At 40.1% G+C, this 18,260-nt stretch overlaps 2 protein-coding genes across 3 annotated transcripts; one reads left to right on the top strand and one right to left on the bottom strand.

Annotated features, from left to right (window-relative positions):
* Positions 1 to 4,708: 4,708 nt before the first annotated feature.
* On the top strand, positions 4,709 to 9,983 carry LOC104419428 (protein LONGIFOLIA 1). The gene is made up of 5 exons (XM_010031089.3): positions 4,709 to 5,963; positions 6,532 to 6,584; positions 6,663 to 8,591; positions 8,671 to 8,818; positions 9,019 to 9,983. The coding sequence occupies exons 1-5, from the start codon at positions 5,810 to 5,812 to the stop codon at positions 9,795 to 9,797; spliced, it is 3,063 nt and encodes a 1,020-aa protein (XP_010029391.2). The 5' UTR covers positions 4,709 to 5,809; the 3' UTR covers positions 9,798 to 9,983.
* A 3,000-nt stretch (positions 9,984 to 12,983) lies between these two features.
* On the bottom strand, positions 12,984 to 15,142 carry LOC104419427 (transcription factor TCP17). Of its 2 annotated transcripts, XM_039301550.1 has the most exons (3): positions 14,866 to 15,142; positions 13,587 to 14,450; positions 12,984 to 13,499 (listed from the first exon to the last, which is right to left on the bottom strand). In XM_039301550.1, exons 2-3 carry the CDS (start codon positions 14,296 to 14,298, stop codon positions 13,282 to 13,284), a joined length of 930 nt encoding a protein of 309 aa, XP_039157484.1. In that variant the 5' UTR covers positions 14,299 to 14,450; positions 14,866 to 15,142; the 3' UTR covers positions 12,984 to 13,281. The 2 variants fall into 2 exon arrangements, with proteins under 2 accessions (XP_039157484.1, XP_010029390.2); XM_010031088.3 differs by having other exon boundaries at positions 12,984 to 14,450; positions 14,866 to 15,128.
* Between the last annotated feature and the right edge of the window lie 3,118 nt (positions 15,143 to 18,260).

The raw sequence follows: 18,260 nt of genomic DNA, 5'->3' as shown, positions 1-18,260 counted from the left end.
TCAAATTTCTTTTTGGGTGCTTTTCAATTGGATTGCATTAATCCTAGATGGGTTTGACCCACAAACCCCTCCCCAAGTTATTTTATTTCTCAAATCACATGGCAAATTGGGGGTTGAGGGGGGATGAGGTGGGATATCACGTGCCAATCCAATCATGGCGACTGATTGAATGCTCGAATACATGCTCTTGGAATATAATAACTTTCGAATAAAATATACACAGATACATCACAGATATTTTTATTTTTATTTTTTGTTTAGCATAGTGTATGTGATAGAGAAAGTTGTGGGCGGGTCTTTGGTCCCTGTCTTACGAAGCTAAGGCGACCTTTCATGTGATGCTCCTACTTTATCCATGTGGTTTTGTGCCCTCCTCCCTCCTCTCTCTCTCTCTCTCTCTCTTTCTCTCTCTCTCTGTTCCTTCCATCTTCAACCATCACCATCGTACTCCCTCTTATCCTATCGCATGTTCCCTTGGACATTTAGGGTTTGTATCTTTTCGGTTACGAATACTTGGGTTGTGCGTGAAGATATGCCTGTATCCAAGTTCAAAGAAAGCGTAGATGTTTGTAGGCCACATCATTTTCAGGGAATTTCTGTACATATCCTACGTATAAAAGTACACTTTCGTACCTAAAAATTCAAACCATCAAGCGAAGTGATAATGAGTTTTTCGCATGATAAATGTGATGAATAGCTCATTGATCTTTCTTTGTTTAACTAAAATTTTTAGGTATCCCTAGTTTATCCTATGCATCACTTCATTCATTATCTGTTCTTACCAAGCATGTAGACATGAATTCTAGCCTAGCACAAGTCCTGAAATTTTAAGGGGAAAAAGAGAATCTAGCACAATGGTTCAACATGCATGAGATCAAGAACATATAGGCGGAGGCCAAACTTGAGTTAGCTCGGATGCTTAAAGCCACAATATCTTTTTTTTTGGAAAAATACTATCGAAGTCATACTAACTTGCCAATTTATTGCCCAATTGTGGGTGTGTGTAGCGTTTCATTTCCTTCAACAATCTTTAGATCCATATCGCGTATTGCCAAACTGCAAGGTTGATTCAAGAGAATTCCAGTGATAATGGGGTCTATACTAAAGTCGCATCCAAGGAAATCAAGCAAAATATATTCGTTTGAAATGATTCATGCTACACATAACCGAACTACACAACCCGAAAAATATAAAGGACGAACAAGTACGTAATTCTACCCATGAGTATGACTGTATGGGTACGAATTGACATGTGGGGCATTCCCATTCGAAGATAAAGACATAAGACATGAAAATGATTTTCCTCGTGAAGAAAAAGTGGAAGCAAGTAGGCCTTCTGGACTCGCCAACCCTAACCGGCTGATTATTGGGGGATGGTGGGGTCTTCATGGAATCATACGCATCATCCAATGCAACATGACAAGGGGATGAACGAGAGCATCCTCATCAAGATAGGATGATCGCGTTTTCTTCCATTTTCCCCTCAAAGCACTTCCTATATATCGGATCTAACTAATGAATAAGATTACAATAGCTTCTCACGTGAACAGACTCTACCTCGATTTGCACTTGTAATTAGATATGCACGACTTATAATATTGTCGAGATTTATCCTTTTGTAATCTTGGGTTGGACGCCGATCTTGGGATTGATATGCTTCATGATCCTGAAAAGGAGGGGGAGATGTGTAGCTTGCGAAACAAATGTGCTACACATAACTTTTTTTCCGTGAAGATTGTTGCATTATTCTCTGTAAAGCAGCGATGTGACAAATGCACATACGATAATGTTCTATAGGCTGCATCGCTCCAGCGACACAGGAAACGGAAAATGATAACCCCGTTAGGACAAAACAGAATTGCACGTAAATGACAATAATCGCGTGAGAATGAAAAAGATCCACGGTCCATCTCAATCAATTCAATGGCCAATTTCGTGATAGAAAAAAGGAGTGGGGCAAAGAGGTTAGACTTTGGTGGATCCACTAGGGTTTGAGTGAATCCTATAAGTCATCCGGATAGCTATGTCCACAAAGAAACCAACACTCAATGTGATTGTAGGGTCACGCTTTTCCATACCTTCCAAGTCCAATCGAGGTCCTCGACATGTATGTCGCATATGAATGCAATTCGATGTGAGCATCAAAGGACTCATACGAATGTACTATACAATTACTATCCCCCGGACCAACTCTCGCATGTATTCAGAGGGACTACCAAGGTTATGTCATGTTCGGTCTAAAATGGAATTAGCTTGAAAATCGTCTCGGCCTACCATGCAAATAGAGAGATATTGCATTAGGATTGGCGATGAGTAGGGGTGAATAGTTCCAGATTATATATGGGTTCCTTTTAGAACTTGAAATTTACCCGATAGCTTACCCATCGGAACAATTTCCTCATCATTTGGAACATGGAGCACTGAACTGCATCTTTCAGATACTCTAAAGCACTTAACCTCATCATGTTTTAAAGTCTACTCAGGTTCTACCTATATTATTAATTGGACAATTATAATGAATTATAATTTTTAATGATCACCGCTTGCTATTACAATTCATTGACCATAACTTATATTTAGACACGTGAAAAATATGAATATTAATGAAGAAAAAATCTTGATCATAAAATGAAAGTTTAGACTAGTGCTTCTAGATTATATGCTCACCATCGAATAACATGAGGTATCGTAAAATCACGTGAAAACATGAACTAAGAAAAATATTAAAACTTATTATATGTTTGAGTTTACAAGTTTCGGATTTCTACGACTTAAAACTTGGAATTTACCTATCGAAATAAGTTTATCAATTTTTGGAACCTGAAACCTATTATACATACTTTGAAACCTGAAATTGTACAACTTCCCACCAATCCGATTTTCAAATTCCAGACTCCATCTTAAAATCATGCTTACCCCTAACGATCAAAAAATAATCGTATGATATCGCTCTACATTTTATGCATACTTTCTTTATGTGTTCACCATGTCTTGCACTTATTTTAGTTCCCTTATCTCCACATTACCTCTGATAGTGAAAGGAATTTTCTGGAAATTCTATGATCACCATCAAGGGGCGAATGCAAATACAGCGCAAACAGGCACCATAATTAAATATGCATTTAATGCATATAATTCAGCACGTAATTGTAGTTGGCACTACAAAAAATTTAAGACCGTACCCAAGACTAGATCACAAGGCACCGTTTAGCGCAAAAGAATAATACGAGAGATCATCCATAAAGCAGCACATAATTCCCAATTTAAAAATAAATAATAAAAACAAAAGCTTTTGTTGGAGTTTAAAAAAGGCGGTACAACAGTACGTGAGATACAATGCGTATTACACCGCACGACGATAATCTCTTCCAGAAGAGAATACATTCGTACGGAAAAATTTGAAATAATATAAATAAAGGGCGGAGGTATTTAGGATTAGGAGCCTCTACCTTATCTCTCTTTTTATATATGGGGGATAAAATTGAGAACAACATGCGAACATGTGGCCTAGGTTGCATGTACTTAATCGCAGATGATCTCAAAGATAAGCGACGAGTACATCGGATTCACGTTAATTGGGGGTACCAGGCTTTATGCGTGATCGCTGTCTGAAGTACTGTGTGTCGGCTGTGGCCACGCCCATCACTGTCCATGTTCTCCTGTCCTTCGCTTTAGGTTCATCAATGCTGCCACCATTCAATCCCCAAAACCAAGAGGAAAGGGGGAGATAAAAGGAAAAATTTAGAGATCTTTCGGGGGTTTCAAAGTGTACGAAGTTTCGTCCGCCACGGAAAAAACGGGGGGAAGAACACAGACGGATTCGAATTCTTGAGAATGAATCGTCGAATTGTGTTTAGGTTTCGCCCCAATGATCTTAATTACCATGTGGTCCACTAGTGGATATTACGTCGACGTGGCAACATAGATCGATTACGTTGCACAGAGGAAAGATCACGGCATTTCCCGTAGAGAATGATGAGAGTGTCCTGCCCACCGAGCGTAATGTATGTCCTGTAGCCAACCAAAAAAAAAATTAAAAATTAAAATCTTTACGTCTTACTATGAATGCGACCTCCAACTTTGGCCAGATCAAATCGGTGACTTTGCAGTCGAGCGTTTGTGGAAGCTGATTCGAGATATCATTTGACGGCAATAGAACAAAAATGCCACCCGGAACCCAACTAAGATACCAACGCAATGAGTCTACATGAGCTGGAAATCACTTTACATCTAGAATCTTGGGCAAGGCTGCTTCATATTTGGTTGACTCCGCCCCATGCTTGATTAGAGCCGTTCCTTTCGACGCTAAATCGCGAATGAAAGTTAATTAATAAGCCACCTACCGAGTCGATATACAATAAATAAGGGATAATTTACGTCCAATCAAGATTGCTAACCTAGGCATCAGCACTAATCAGGAAAACAAACAAAAGGTATAGAACCTAATCAATCAATCTCAGTCAGATTCGAGGCTCAAATTAGAAACCAAGGAGCAGCACTCTAGCTGCGGTGCCGCTCTTACCCAAAAGTAAATTTCATCCATGCCATGTTCCCTTTAACCTCTCTGTGCGGATCGGATCTCCTCCATGTGACCCATAAAATAGCCTCAAAAGTCAAGGAGAAGGAAGGAAACTTCAGGGGCAAAGTGTCCCAATGGGATCTGATGGAATAAAGAAGCAGAATTCGATACAGATCTCTTCTTTCTATCGTGTCCCAAAGATGGAAAAGGAGCGTTTTCTTTAGGAGGAGGAGAGGAGATTCCAGAGCATAAACCCGCGTTTTGAATTTTGGGTTTTGTTTTGCTCGATTTCTATCCATGGTGGCGTCGACACTGGCCTGACACAGGCCACATGGTCGTGTAGAGAGGTCCAGCCTTCCGAGTTCAGACCCACCCACATTACTCTGTCCACACGAAAGTGGAGGAGGAGGAGGGGGGATTATTAGATTAGGACCAGAAAAAATAGAAAAAACTTCCTCAGATCTGACCCACAATTTCCCACCTCCAATTCATTACTAGATTGCTGTTGGATAGCTTCTCTTCCTCTCCCCCTCTCCTCTTTTTCCTTCTTTTCTTTAATCTCTCTCTCTCTCTCTGTCTGAAATGGGAATAAGAAAAGCCTGTCACCACTTCTCATTCTCTCCAGAACTGATGTGAACATTGCTTACATAACAAACATTTCACATTACATCACACCCCTTTGTCTCTCTCTCCCTCTCTCTCTCTCAAGCTATATAGGCTAGCTTTTTCAGCAGCCTTTTTATACTAGAGAGAGCCAAAAAGACACAGCGTTGCTTCGTTCTGCGAGGAAACCCAGAAAAACATCTCTTCTCGAGCCTGCAGAAAGATCGCTGCTGAAATGGTCCTCCAGCATGGCTACGGATCCTAGCTCCCTTCAGTTTCTCATTGGCTGATCCGATTTTTTCTTTTGGGTCCCCCCCTCCCCCCCCCCTTTCATATAATCCCACCTCCTGAATTTCACAGGAAACTTATCTGCTCACCTCGTTCTTGAAAGTCCGTTGTCCCATGCGTTTGCTCCTGTGCAGCATCGCAGGATTTGGTCTCTTCTGTTATCCTCATTTTCATCTTCAATTGTACTTCCATTCTCACCCGCCACAGAGCCTCTTAGAGCCCTGTACATAAAAAAAAGCCAAAGCAGAAGGAGAATGCATCCATGCTGAAATGCATGCGTGATTGTCTGCTTTGAAACGCGAAATTCAGTGCTCTCCCAGTTTACCCGGAGTTTCTGCTGCAGCTCCAGAAGCACATGCCTGCACAAACTTTGTAGGTTTGGCATTGTGAGCGCAAAACATGTCGACGAGAATCCTGTATTCATTGACAGATGACAAGGCAGGAATGCAGAAGCAAATCGGGTGTATGAATGGGATCTTTCAGCTCTTCGATCGTCAGAATTTTCTCTCCGGTAGACGCTTAAATGGCCACAGCCACAAGAGGCTTGTTGCAGGTAAGAATCTCCTCGGGACTCCTTGGCCTTTTCATCTAAATTTATCTCCTGGTTTGTATATGTACTGCTGAAAAGCAACTCAGTCGATATGGATGCGCAGCAATCATGCACGACCACCACACTGCACATTGATCCTAGCCTCTTCACTTGTTACGGGGGTTTTCTACTTTTAGCTTCCATTACCATGGTGTAAATTTGCTCACTTGATAGAAGAAAATTGATAAACGCTCCGCTGCCCGTGCTCTGCGGAAGCGGGAGGAAAATGTCAGAACAGTTGCAATGATCAGTAGTTAGAACTCGTGCAGATTAACCATGTGTTATTAAGCCAAACGCGAATCAGAACTCGTTGGAGAGAAAAGGGTTCTCTTAGAACTTCTTTTCCTTTTCCAACGAGAGACCCCGCTACAAGAAAATGACATGGTGTGGATGGTTTGATGAGAGCTGAATATTATCCCTGTGACTCATGAAAACATTTACGCACGGATGATACATCAGTTAGCTTGCATTCCGTAGTACGTAAATCTTCTTCAGTGCTGCAAAATACGTCTAACTTCCGGAGTTTCCTCAGGTCAAAATGCCACTGTTGATGCAGAGGAAGAAGGGGTCTTACAAAAATCTGCAGTAAGTCATGCGAAAAACCGAAGCATATGATCAGCGCTAAATTTTCCAGGATGTTGATTAGATAAATTACCAATGCAGGTGAAAAACTCCAAGGCAACAAAGTTTGAGAGACACAGATTGTCATCTGATTCCTCAAGAAGCTCTGTCTCGTCTTCATGCAATTCTTCTAGTTTCTCCTCGCTTGAGGAGACTAGACCAGCAAAGTCAGAATCATCTCTGTTCAGGCTAAGCACAACCCAAACTAACCAGCGTCACGGCTCGCCACTTCACCATTTAAATGCCGCTGAGCATTTGAGTGGACAATCCCTTGACCTCCCTGATATCGCCAAGGGCTCCAACTACAGAGGAGCCCATGGGGTTTTATTGAGGCCCCAAACCACAGATAAAGCAGCTACTTTGACATATATAGACTCGCCTAGACCAGTAAAGCCGTCAAAGTCTGTTAAATCAAAAACTTCTCATGTGTCTGAATCATTCAGAAATCTTCCTAACCTTCGCCAACCTCAGACTTCGGCCGAACAGATGGAAATTGACAGTTTTTGTTCTCTGTCTAAGAAGGACGCTCCTCGTTTCTCTTATGACGGACGAGAATCAAGGGACGCTTTGAAGTCCAACTTCAAGGTGAAAGAGCTACCCAGGCATTCGTTGGATAGCAAGAGAGGCTCTATGTCATTTTCCTCTCAAAGTCAGTCGCGTTATTTGCAAGGGAATCATCAAAGGGTGAGCCACAGTATGGTTCAAAGTGTGAATTTACCCCAAGAACAAGGGAGCCACACGAGGCAATCGAGTGTGGTAGCGAAGTTGATGGGACTGGAAGCCCTCCCAGATTCAGTGTCAAGCACCAAGCTTCAGGTCGGCGATAGCAGAACCAACTCACCTGAAGCATTGGATCCCTTCTCCGTTTCATCGAGAACACCTGACGGAAACAAGCCTGCTCTGCTATCTGGCTCCCCAAGGAAGAGCCAAAGGTCAGCCATCTCGCAGCAGGAGGCCACTGCAGATTCAGTCATGAAGTTCAACGCAAGTTCACAGTTTCCAATACATGCAACTGCACGGAGGAGACCAGAAGGAAGCCAAAGTCCCGCAGTGCTGGTCCCTGAGTCTACGCCATCGCATCCAAAAGAATCAAATTCAACCCTCTCAGTTTATGGAGAAATTGAGAAAAGGTTGCCACAGCTTGAGTTCAAGAAATCGGGGAAGGATCTGAGATTTCTGAAACAGATGCTCGAAGCAATGCAAAGATCCAAAGAGACATCGGAGGGCAAGGAAGATGTCCAGGCTCCAGAGTCTATGCTTCAAACAAACAGTTGCAGCTCAGGCAGCAGATCAAGAGTAGCTCCCTGTGGAAACATAAAATCTGAAGCCCCAGATTCTCCCAAAATCAAGAAAATCAGTTCCCCAAAGAAATTGCAGTCCACTATTGTTGCCGCGAAACAAGAAAGAAGTATAGAAAAACTGAACATCCCTGGATCCCCTGTCAATTCCGCGTCAGGTCTCGCCAAGCTCCAGATTTCTCCAAGTAGCAGGAGAAAATCTATTGAGCAGCAACAAAACGAGGATCTCACTCCAAGAAAGGTTTCCAGTAGGCAACCCCAATTCCTGGACAGAAAAATTGGTTCTAGAAACACATTGACGCGAGTAGCAGTGGAGCACCAACATGTTTATGAAAACACCAGTTCAGGCAGGAATTCAGGAACTTCAAGCCCACGGCTTACGCTGAAGCAATTGAGGGCAACAGATGCTCAGGGGACAAGTAACCAGGGGAAGCAAACAAAAGAACCACGGTCTCCTGGGAGAACACCCAAATCCAAAACTAATCATGTGCCTCTTAGTTCTGACCGAGAGAACAAGAAGAGCAGCCATACAAGAGATCTCAGCGACCAAAATAACACCATTTCTCAGCAATCGGCAGCTAGTATGGACTCCCAGGATGACACAGAAGTTTCCAGTGTATATAGCTTTGCTGAAATCCGTGGCACATTCCCTCAAGATGACCACACCAGAAAAGTAAGTTGCTCTCCTTTAATTTAAGAACGAAGCATTATCAATAATGCATACTAAATGTACTTCGTTATCTCCCATACAGAAAACATTCCCCACGAGAGAACAGGAATTGAGCAGGAAACTTGGGATACCTACAACAGAACAACCAAGTCCAGTCTCCGTCCTTGATGCATCATACCTTGAAGACGAAGCACCATCACCGGTGAAAATGACCTCAGAACCCTTTAAAGGTGACTTGCATTCATAACTCCAATAATGTTTTCACTGATCCATAATAATATTGACTCAGAGAACATGACTTACTTGCTGAAAGTGCTCTAATTTACTAATATAATCATACATGTAAGGATACACCAGAAGGTAGTATTGATTGTGCAATTTTTTGGAAGAATGCAAGGCTGAACCAGTTTCTTATATATCCTTATTGCAGATGATGAAGTTTCTGGCGAGGTAAAGTGGAATTTGCGAGAGCTAAACAGTTTATCTGATAGCAAAAGAAGCAGCTTTGGCTCAGCTATCAACCAGAATAGCTTAGTCAATCTTCCCCTGGTTCAGAATGAAATAAAAGTAATCTCCACTAGACAAGGACCTGGCACAGCATTCCCAAGTGACAGCACAAGCTCGGATCATGCATACATTTCAGAGATATTGTCAGCATCTGGTCTGCTGAGTGATCTTGATTCTGGATTAATGACCATCCGGCTGCTTTCAGGAAACTTGTTCCACATGCTAGAACAAATCAAGGCAAGCAACAACATTTCAAGTGGAGATCAGGCCAGAGAATGCACCATCCAGTCAAAACAAGGCGACAGAATGCGAAGAAAGCTGATATTTGATGTCGTTAGTGAGATCTTAATGCATAGACTACTATCAAATTATTCCAGGAACTGGTTCTCATCAGATAAGCTGGCAGGGAGAAAGACGGCACAACAGCAGCTCCTGAAAGGGTTGTGCTCTGAGATAGATCAGCTTCAAACTGACCGCCCATATTGCAGGTTTGATGATGAGGACGAGGATTCGAGGACTATCTCATCCAAAGATTTGACCCATCAAGAGCTGAACTGGGCAGGTTCTGACGACGTTTCAGGAGTAGTCTTGGACGTCGAGAGATTGATCTTTAAGGACTTGGTTAGCGAAGTAGTGAGCAGTTTGGCCACCGGTCCACGAGCCCAACCGATAGGCCACTGCAGGCGGCTGATTTTCAAGTAGCGCCTTTTAGTGTGTTTTCCTGATTCTTCTAGTCGCTCTGTTTCTGTAAATCTCTTCTGACCCTCGGTGACGACAGAGGGATCAAAACTTTTCTTTAACGAAATAGTAGCGCCGGTACTGACAATGTGATTGTGCTCTTTCTAGCCAGTGAATAACACCTAATACAAGCTCCACCCCTTTGTGAACGCTCCTCAAGTCCTCATCATACACCGTTTCATCCCTGCCATGTTTCTATCCATCTCTTTCAGGAGTCACGCTATAGCTGGGTCCTCCTGCATGTTTTGCTTTTGCCCATTAGCGACGCTCCTGGTGCGTATGCACATGGCGGGAGCACGCACTGCCGCTTTCCTGCGGTCTGTATCAAGGACGCATCTGCAGTCCACGTGAATTGCGACGGCAAATGCAATCATCTCGACACCCCATGATCAATTTGATCCCCATATTTCGTACTAGATTCAATAGAGACACGCCCCTCGTTACTGAAACGTTCACGCCTGAATTCCTCGACGAGAGAGAAGCGCTGGGACCGCAAAAGTTCAAACCCAACGAGGCCACCAGCATTCCATTCATAGCTTCTGGCTTCACACAAATGGAGCAGATGTCGGTCCGGTGAAGTTTCAGCAGAGAGATTCGCATAACTCTACACTGCACAACTCCCCGAAATCACTTCTTTTCCCATCACCTCTGCGATCTCCGTCTGCACGGCGCAACCCCTTCTTCTTCTTCCTCCTCCTCCTCTCCTCCACCATTCGACCTCATTTCCTGCTCGTGCCAAATGAAAACTCAAATCGACATGACAGTGCCGAGGCCGTGTTGGGTCGCGTCTTGATCCGCAGAAGCGCTAAGCCACGAACTTCAATGGTGCCAAAATCTTTTAAGCAACCACTCTCTTTTGAACTCTCTTCTCCAATGATTTCTTGCCGCCATTTCGGTATTACGGTTACGCGACACCAGAAATCGGACAAGTTCATCCAGTTTTATATACTCGATCTAATCTAAGACAAGTCGTCCGCGCGGGGTCAAGAATATTCATAAGAAATTTAGTTGCTCGATTCTATGGTCGCAAGAATGCTAGCCCAGCAAAAATTTCAACATGAAATCCCATGCTATTTTCGGCGCGGGGAGAATGAGGGCACAAATACTTAAATTTTTTACTAGGCAAACTTCTTTTTTGTTTTGTTAATTCGATCGATCGGCTTTTCCAACTTAACTCAGTGCAAGGCCTCTGTTAAACAAATTGCCGTATCATATGGTTTTGCCCGACATGGCTCGCTTGCTCAGCAAAAGTTTAGCATGACCGGTGACATGGCTCGCTTCCTCGGAAAAAAAAAAATTTGTGTTGTCTCCATTCAGATTGTGGGCGATGAGAAGAGAACATGCATGGTTTCAGTCATCTAATACATCTCTACTGATGTACCATCATCTCAAGTGGCCATAATGGACACAAATATGGACGGTTAGGGCCTATTTAACAGCGTTAATGTCCATGTTGACATTTTCCGTTCGTGATTTTTAGGAAGCCTCACATTGATTTATACAAAAGCTGATGTAATTGATTAAATATATGTAAGTACTTACACGTTGTTTTCCATCAGGGGCCCCGCTATTAATCCATATGAAAAAGGAACATATGAATATAATGATTAACATATCAATCGTTAATATTTGTTTAGATATCGATGATGATTCTGAATGGAATAGAGGATCATTGTTGATTTTGGAGGGCTAATACAAGCTAAAAATACCCTCCATTGTGGTTGCTTAATGTGCTTACTCTCAATAACTGCATTTCCTTTATAAAGTTTATAAGCACCGGAAAAAAAATTAAATTTTGCGTACGGATAATACAGTACTAATATTACTATCCTTGTGCTCAAATCTTAAACCGTTAAAAAAAATCGATCAATGTGTTAAAAGCTTGTTTTCATCAGAGGAGTTTTTTTTTAATTAGAGATAAAAAAAAAAAAAAAATTAATAATTATAAAACATTTGGCAACTAAATTGAAATTTTTCAAATTTTAGAAGAATAAAACACAAATGCAACTTAAATAAGAGTCGGTACACAAATTAATTGGTAACTTGATAGAAGAAAAGTTAAGTGACACAAATAAAAGTTGATAATTTCATACATAGTTGGTTAACTTAAGTTATTGATACGAAAAGGTAAATAAAATTTTAAACATGACAAGATCACGTTTTTCTTATTAGAGATAGGACATACTGATAGTTTAAAAAAATAAACATTGGCAACTAAATCAATTAAGTGATGGTATTCTATTCGGAGAAAAGTTGGTGATCAGTTTATTGAAGCTGGTAATCATTTTATTGAAGTTAGTATTTTTTCTAAAAAAAGGTTGAAGAATCTCAAAAATAACTAAGTAATTAAAAGTGACATTTCAATAAAAGTCAAATATACGTTGCTAAGCAACTAAAAAAGTTGGAAATTAGAGAGTAATTTAATCGGAGAAAAGCTAGTAAGTCATACAAACAAAAGATGATGGATGTCAATATGCTAGTAACTCAATAAAACAATTGGTTAAATTAAAATAAATAAAAAAAGACAAATATACGTCGCTAATTAACTACAAAAAGTGGGTAAATCAAAATTAGTGGGCAATTTAAAGGGAAAAAAGATAATAAATTTAAGTCTTTTGCAAGGAACACAAAAGTTGATAAAAAGAATGAAATAATTGCTGGTAAATAACTTAAATTATAAGAGTTGATAACCTAAAATTCAATAAAAAAAAATGATAAATCACTCAAATAAGATTGGCAAATTCATATAAGAGTTGATAAGTTTGAGGTGTTGTTAAGAAAAAATAAACATTCAAAAAAAAAAAAAAAGTTCGTGATTGAACTTCACTTATTATGTAAATGTTTAGTTTGCTCTAATTAGACAAATTACATGTTAGCTATTTGTCTTTCATGAGGTCAAATGTTTGATTCCTACCATCGTACCTCTCTCCTTAATCCTTCGAAGGAAAGAGAGATGTGCTCAAAGCTGCAAACTTGCAGCCATTGGTAAACTTATTGTATCGTTTTGATTTGATTTAAATAGTTATGTTATTCGGTGCATTATAATCATAAATGATTCTTTAAATAACATTGTGATGTACATGATACACCACAAAATGACATTCACATTTAAAAGTATCTAATTGGTATGGCAGAAATCAAGTACATATATGAAAGAACGCTCCAAGATCACTGATTTTCATGTACTGTCCAATACTTATTTTTCTTCTGTACAATTAAGGACCACTTAGATTGGCCAGCATTAAGGGGAAAAAATAACTATTTTTTTTAATTTTTTATCTAAATGCCGTATTGCCAATCACTCAATCAAACAACACATCCGTGTAAAGAAAACCATAAACAAGAGCTTAATTATTACATGAGCTACTTTCACCTCTTCATGGTGGCAACTATATATTTGCGTACCCTATACATAATTGCTTCTGCGCCAAATACAATAATTTACCTGTCATGGGTCTTTATTTGGCTGGTCACTTCCAAAACTGTTGTGTGAGTGAAGACCCTCCTCAGTACAACTCCCGTCAAGATGGGAGGCTCTCATGAAACTCGGATAACTAGCAGAGATCAGAAGAGGTGGTGCAAGAGAACTTGGTAGAATGTTGTGTGAGTTAACTGAGCTCACAAATTGAAATTGATGATTGGCAGGTCGAGGATCACTATTGGAATCTGTTGAAGTCGCAAAAAGCGAAGGAAAATAAGATGGTGTTGGTGCAGTGGTCACTCCAGGAGGGCACAGGAATATCTGAGAGCTCCCTGAGTGTAGAGAAAATGGAATGAAATTGTTGACATTTTGATGGTGAGGGTCTCCAATTTGGGAGGTGAACCCATGGATTGCGGCTGAATTAGGCAATAGTGACATGTTTGGAGGCTCCAAATGGAAGCTTGAGCTAGTTCTTGACAAGAAATAGTTCTGTGCTTGGACTTTTGAGGCGCCACAGTCATTGGGTTCTTGATCATCTTCCTGATGATGATCAGAACATGACCAAGTCCTTGATCTTGATGACTTGACCAACCCATCTTTGCTTGATGAGTCATCTCCAACAATTTCATGTGATTTTGACAGGATTGATTGATGGATTTGATGACCTAAATTGTGACCTGGTTGGATCAGTGGGAGAGGTGGGAGTTCATCAATCTCGTGCTTAGCAACATCAAGCAACCAGTCCACAACCTTGCTTGGTTGGCTGAGCCCTAACCTATCTTGAAGATCATACAGCTGAATTGCAGTGGGGACTGAGAGCCTGACCCTCCTGTCTCTCAACCCTTTGATGGTGCACACTTTGCTGTGCCGGTCCTTGCCTCCGAAGGCTCGCGAGACACGGACAATCCTTGGATCTCTCGACCTTAACCAGTGCGCAGCCGAACCAGATGATGATGAAGCCTTGAGGATCTTGTGGTTGGTGCTAGCGATTTTTTCCTGTGTTGGTGGTGAATCCGCTTCCTTTGGTTCTATATTCATCATCATTGGTCTTCCATGAGTGCGATATCTATATTAACAACTTGGAAGAAAGCAGTGCACAATCGTTGGTCTGGTCATTCGTCAATTTCCTTTCAGTTTTCAAATCTGCTGCATATTAACTCTTCTTGAGCTTTCCTGTGACTGTCTGTTTTTGAAATCTGTGAAGCAAAGAAGACAAAATCAGTTTATGTCAATTTGAGTTTTTAGCCATCTTCTCCATCCTTGAGATAGAATTCAAAGAGAGATCAATATAAACATCGAAAGCCTTTTTTCTTGGGGTTATTGTTTGCATGGAGATAAAGGGGAGTAGAGAAATTATAGATATTCTGGAGAAAGTTTTCGAATTCGTTTGGATTATGAGATTACATCACCAAACTCTGCTTCTCACAAGTCTATGAAACTGAACTGTAGTTCAACGGACATCAACAAAAAAGTATAAACATCAGCGGGTGATGCAATTGCAAACCAAGTTATATTCATCTTGTTGCATTAAGCAAAGAGATTCACTTTGCTGATAAACGAAATCCAGATCTAGAATTAATCGATGATGGAGCAATAAATAAGATGACTTACATGAACTCGGAGATTGCAGTGCTAAGCTCCTGTTATGCGTATCACCAATCAGCTCCAAGAACTTATACTTCTGTGAAGGGAAAATTAATGATACCCAGCATGTCTTCCTTCCGTGCAACTAATTTCTGTGTGGACACAGCTCTATCAAATCGAAGACAGCCTCAGAAAAACGTGGAGAATAAGTTTAGCGCTGAAGTCCTATGGCGGAAAGAAAGATGCCGAATTCAACTATGCACTCCCTCTCATAAAAGAAAACACGAAAAAGCAATGGGGCATCCTCTGCCACGTGGCGTGTCGCGACATCCTTCAGATGGAACGCGTTAGCCAATGACATATCGCATTCTCAGTCGTCCTTATAGAGCAATCATGGGCACAAAAGAAATATATATATGATGAAGGGCTAATAATCGCCATTTTCTAAGTGAGATGTTTTCAAGAACACAAAAAAGATTCCAGCAGAACTTGACTATCACTTATAAACAAACAAAGAATGATAATTGCAACTAGGGGACCATCTACAAATATATAAGAAAAAAGCGATAAAAAAGCTTTATCGACAACTACAAAAAGATCTTTGGTCTGAATCCCTACCTTATAGTTATATGTGAGGCATGCTTAGTACTGAGGATATTATTGGTGATGAAAAGTGAAACGAGAAAATAGGGCTTGAAGACATATCTTCTTTATTAGCAAACTCAATATGTTTGCATTTCGTTGAGCACACCCACCAAACCCTTTCAACAATTACTATCATGCCATAAACAAATTTGCAGCCAGATCACATGGGCAAGGAGGACGATGCCAGAAGATAAAAGCAGAAATTCACATATATAAGTCCATTTCAAGGGCTCCAAAGGGCTCCAAAAAGTTGTGGCTTATAGTTACTATGCCATGTCATCTTGATGTGTATGATGGCTACTGTGAGAGAGAGAGAGAGAGAGAGAGAGAGAGAGAAGAGAGAGAGAGAGAGACTATCCAACCTCATAGATGAGGGACCAATCTCACTGATTCTTTAATAAAATCCACTCAGAACAAAGAGGACCACACGAGAAACTTTTTCCCTCGAGGGGGGGGGGAGAGAGAGAGAGAGAGAGAGAGATCTTGAATTATGCACAACTTGATGTAAATAAGCCAAACACAGCCAACAGACAAGTACAATTATCAAGTTGATTATTTTTTCACAACATAAAGTCTCTTGAAATACAATTAAATTAGAAATGGTAGAGAGAGATTCAGCATTTTGGTTTCCATAACTGAGAGGGTCTAGGTAATGCGCTTTTCTCTTTCTAGGTGTTGCTGTTGAGCCACACTTCAAAATCCTAAAGAGTCCTAATTAAATAATAAAGCCTAGCTTGTTATTATTGTTCCTGCTAGCCCTCAATACTAGCAGAAAACCTAACGTTAAGTTGTTAAGTAGTTTAGCTCTTCTGTCCCGAGGTAATTTGCAAGACTTGCAGTAAATGAGGAACCCATTATACAGCAACATAGCAGATTTTCTTAGGGCTTTATTTTCCCAGCTGGAAGAGTTAACATATAACCAAGTCAGTGAAAATGATGTGCTTCTCTATCTCGCAATTTGTAAGTGAAAGTAAGGGGAGCTCAACCAAGTCAATGTCTAATCATCTTCAACCCATAAGAGCATGGATCATTTTAGTATCATCTTAAAGTTTATTTGGCTGATTAAAGTACAAAATTTAGATGTTAGAGAAGAGGACTACTTACTTTTTTTTTTTTTTTTTTTTTACTTGCAGATTAAAACCTCATTGTAATGGAAGGCTTGAATTTTCGAAATAAAATAGGGGCATTTCCATATTATAAAGCTCGTTAGTGGATAAGCAATCTTTAATTATGTAGAAAATGAGCATCTTGATGGAGGTCGGCCTGTTGCTAGGAGTGGAATTAGCAGTCATGAGCTAAAACATTGAACTTATGGAAGGATTAATCTCTCTCTCTCTCTCTCTCTCTCTCTCTCTCTCTCTCTCTCACACACACACACACACTTACTTGTTTAAGCATAGATTGTTTTCTTTATTTGTACTGTCTCTCAAGTTTAGCAATAGATTTTCGCATAAAAAGGGAAGATTCAATTCCACTGCTATACAATTGTTACGAGCAAGAAAACAGAAGCATTTCAGGGCGTCCAATTGCTCATGAAGAGCCAGCCGAGCAGCACAGAGAGAGAGAGAGAGAGAGAGAGAGATGCCTTTCGCTTTAGAAAGCTTTCTATGAACAAGATGCCACACATCCAACCGACTGTGTTAAATATTGTGGTTTATAATTAATATGCATTTTCAAGCGCTGACCTATTTGAATGGGTGACCACATATTAGTATGTCACATGATGTGAAGTTAATGTACTTCTATCTTGCAAAATTTCAATGTGAAAGCTGCATTTCCAATGTGCCTTTTTTATTGCACAAGAGATGTAAAGTATTCAAAAGTCAAGCTAAACCTAATTGTGGGTTACACGTACTATCGGATTCGGTATCCTAATCTCTGTCTCTAATGCTTATAGAAAGAGAATTATATGAAACTAAAATGTCATGTGACATATTGATGTGATGCCAAACATCTAATTAAGCGTGCCACCTGATATCATTTGAAGTATGCACATTGAAAATGATGAATCAATTGAAGGAATAACAGCACACACATCAATAGGGCAAATTACCAACAAAAAATATAAATTTATTTAATTCTAAACTTTTTAATTTGATCTATTTAGTTTTAAATCTTTTACGATTTGTCAATATAATTATTTTGGCCAATTTTGTATAGCAATCATTGACATGGACAAATTTTTGCAATATTTTTTTCTCTTTTTTCCTATTTCCCTTCCCCAGCTGCCCTTGTCTATGGTCAGCGAACTCTACTAGCCATCACCAATGCCTCGAGTTCAGCAGAGGGAAATTGAGAAAAAAGTAAAAAAGAAAAAAAGAAAAAGAAATGAAAAGAAATGAATTATTATTTTTATATAAATTGTAAAACAGTCCATATTAATGAGTTTTTGTCAATTTCACTGGAATAACTATATTGGTAAATCATTAAAATGTTTATAACTAAATTGACTAAATTGAAAAATTTAGAATTAAATTGGCATTCGTATAATAGAGTTAGAACTTTTTTTTTCTTTTTCTAATTATTCCTACCCAGCGTATCAATGATATAGAAGAACAGATTTCTCTCTTTTTCTTTTTTTCCCCCTGGGTTTAGGTTTAGGGTTGGGTGTTTACAGTTGGCAGGATGAAGAGGATGTCTGACAAGAGAAAAAGGGTCCCTTCTTCTCCTTCTTCTTCTAGGGTTTACTGATACTGACAGGGGCTTTGAGCGGGAATCTCAAGAGAAAGGGAGAGCACAGTAGAAGGTTCAGCGAGTAAGTGAAGAGAGCGTGAACT

The sequence above is a fragment of the Eucalyptus grandis genome, chromosome 9 (assembly GCF_016545825.1).
Source record: "Eucalyptus grandis isolate ANBG69807.140 chromosome 9, ASM1654582v1, whole genome shotgun sequence".
In the NCBI taxonomy this organism is placed as follows: domain Eukaryota; kingdom Viridiplantae; phylum Streptophyta; class Magnoliopsida; order Myrtales; family Myrtaceae; genus Eucalyptus; species Eucalyptus grandis.
This window is presented reverse-complemented; position numbering and strand designations above follow the sequence as displayed.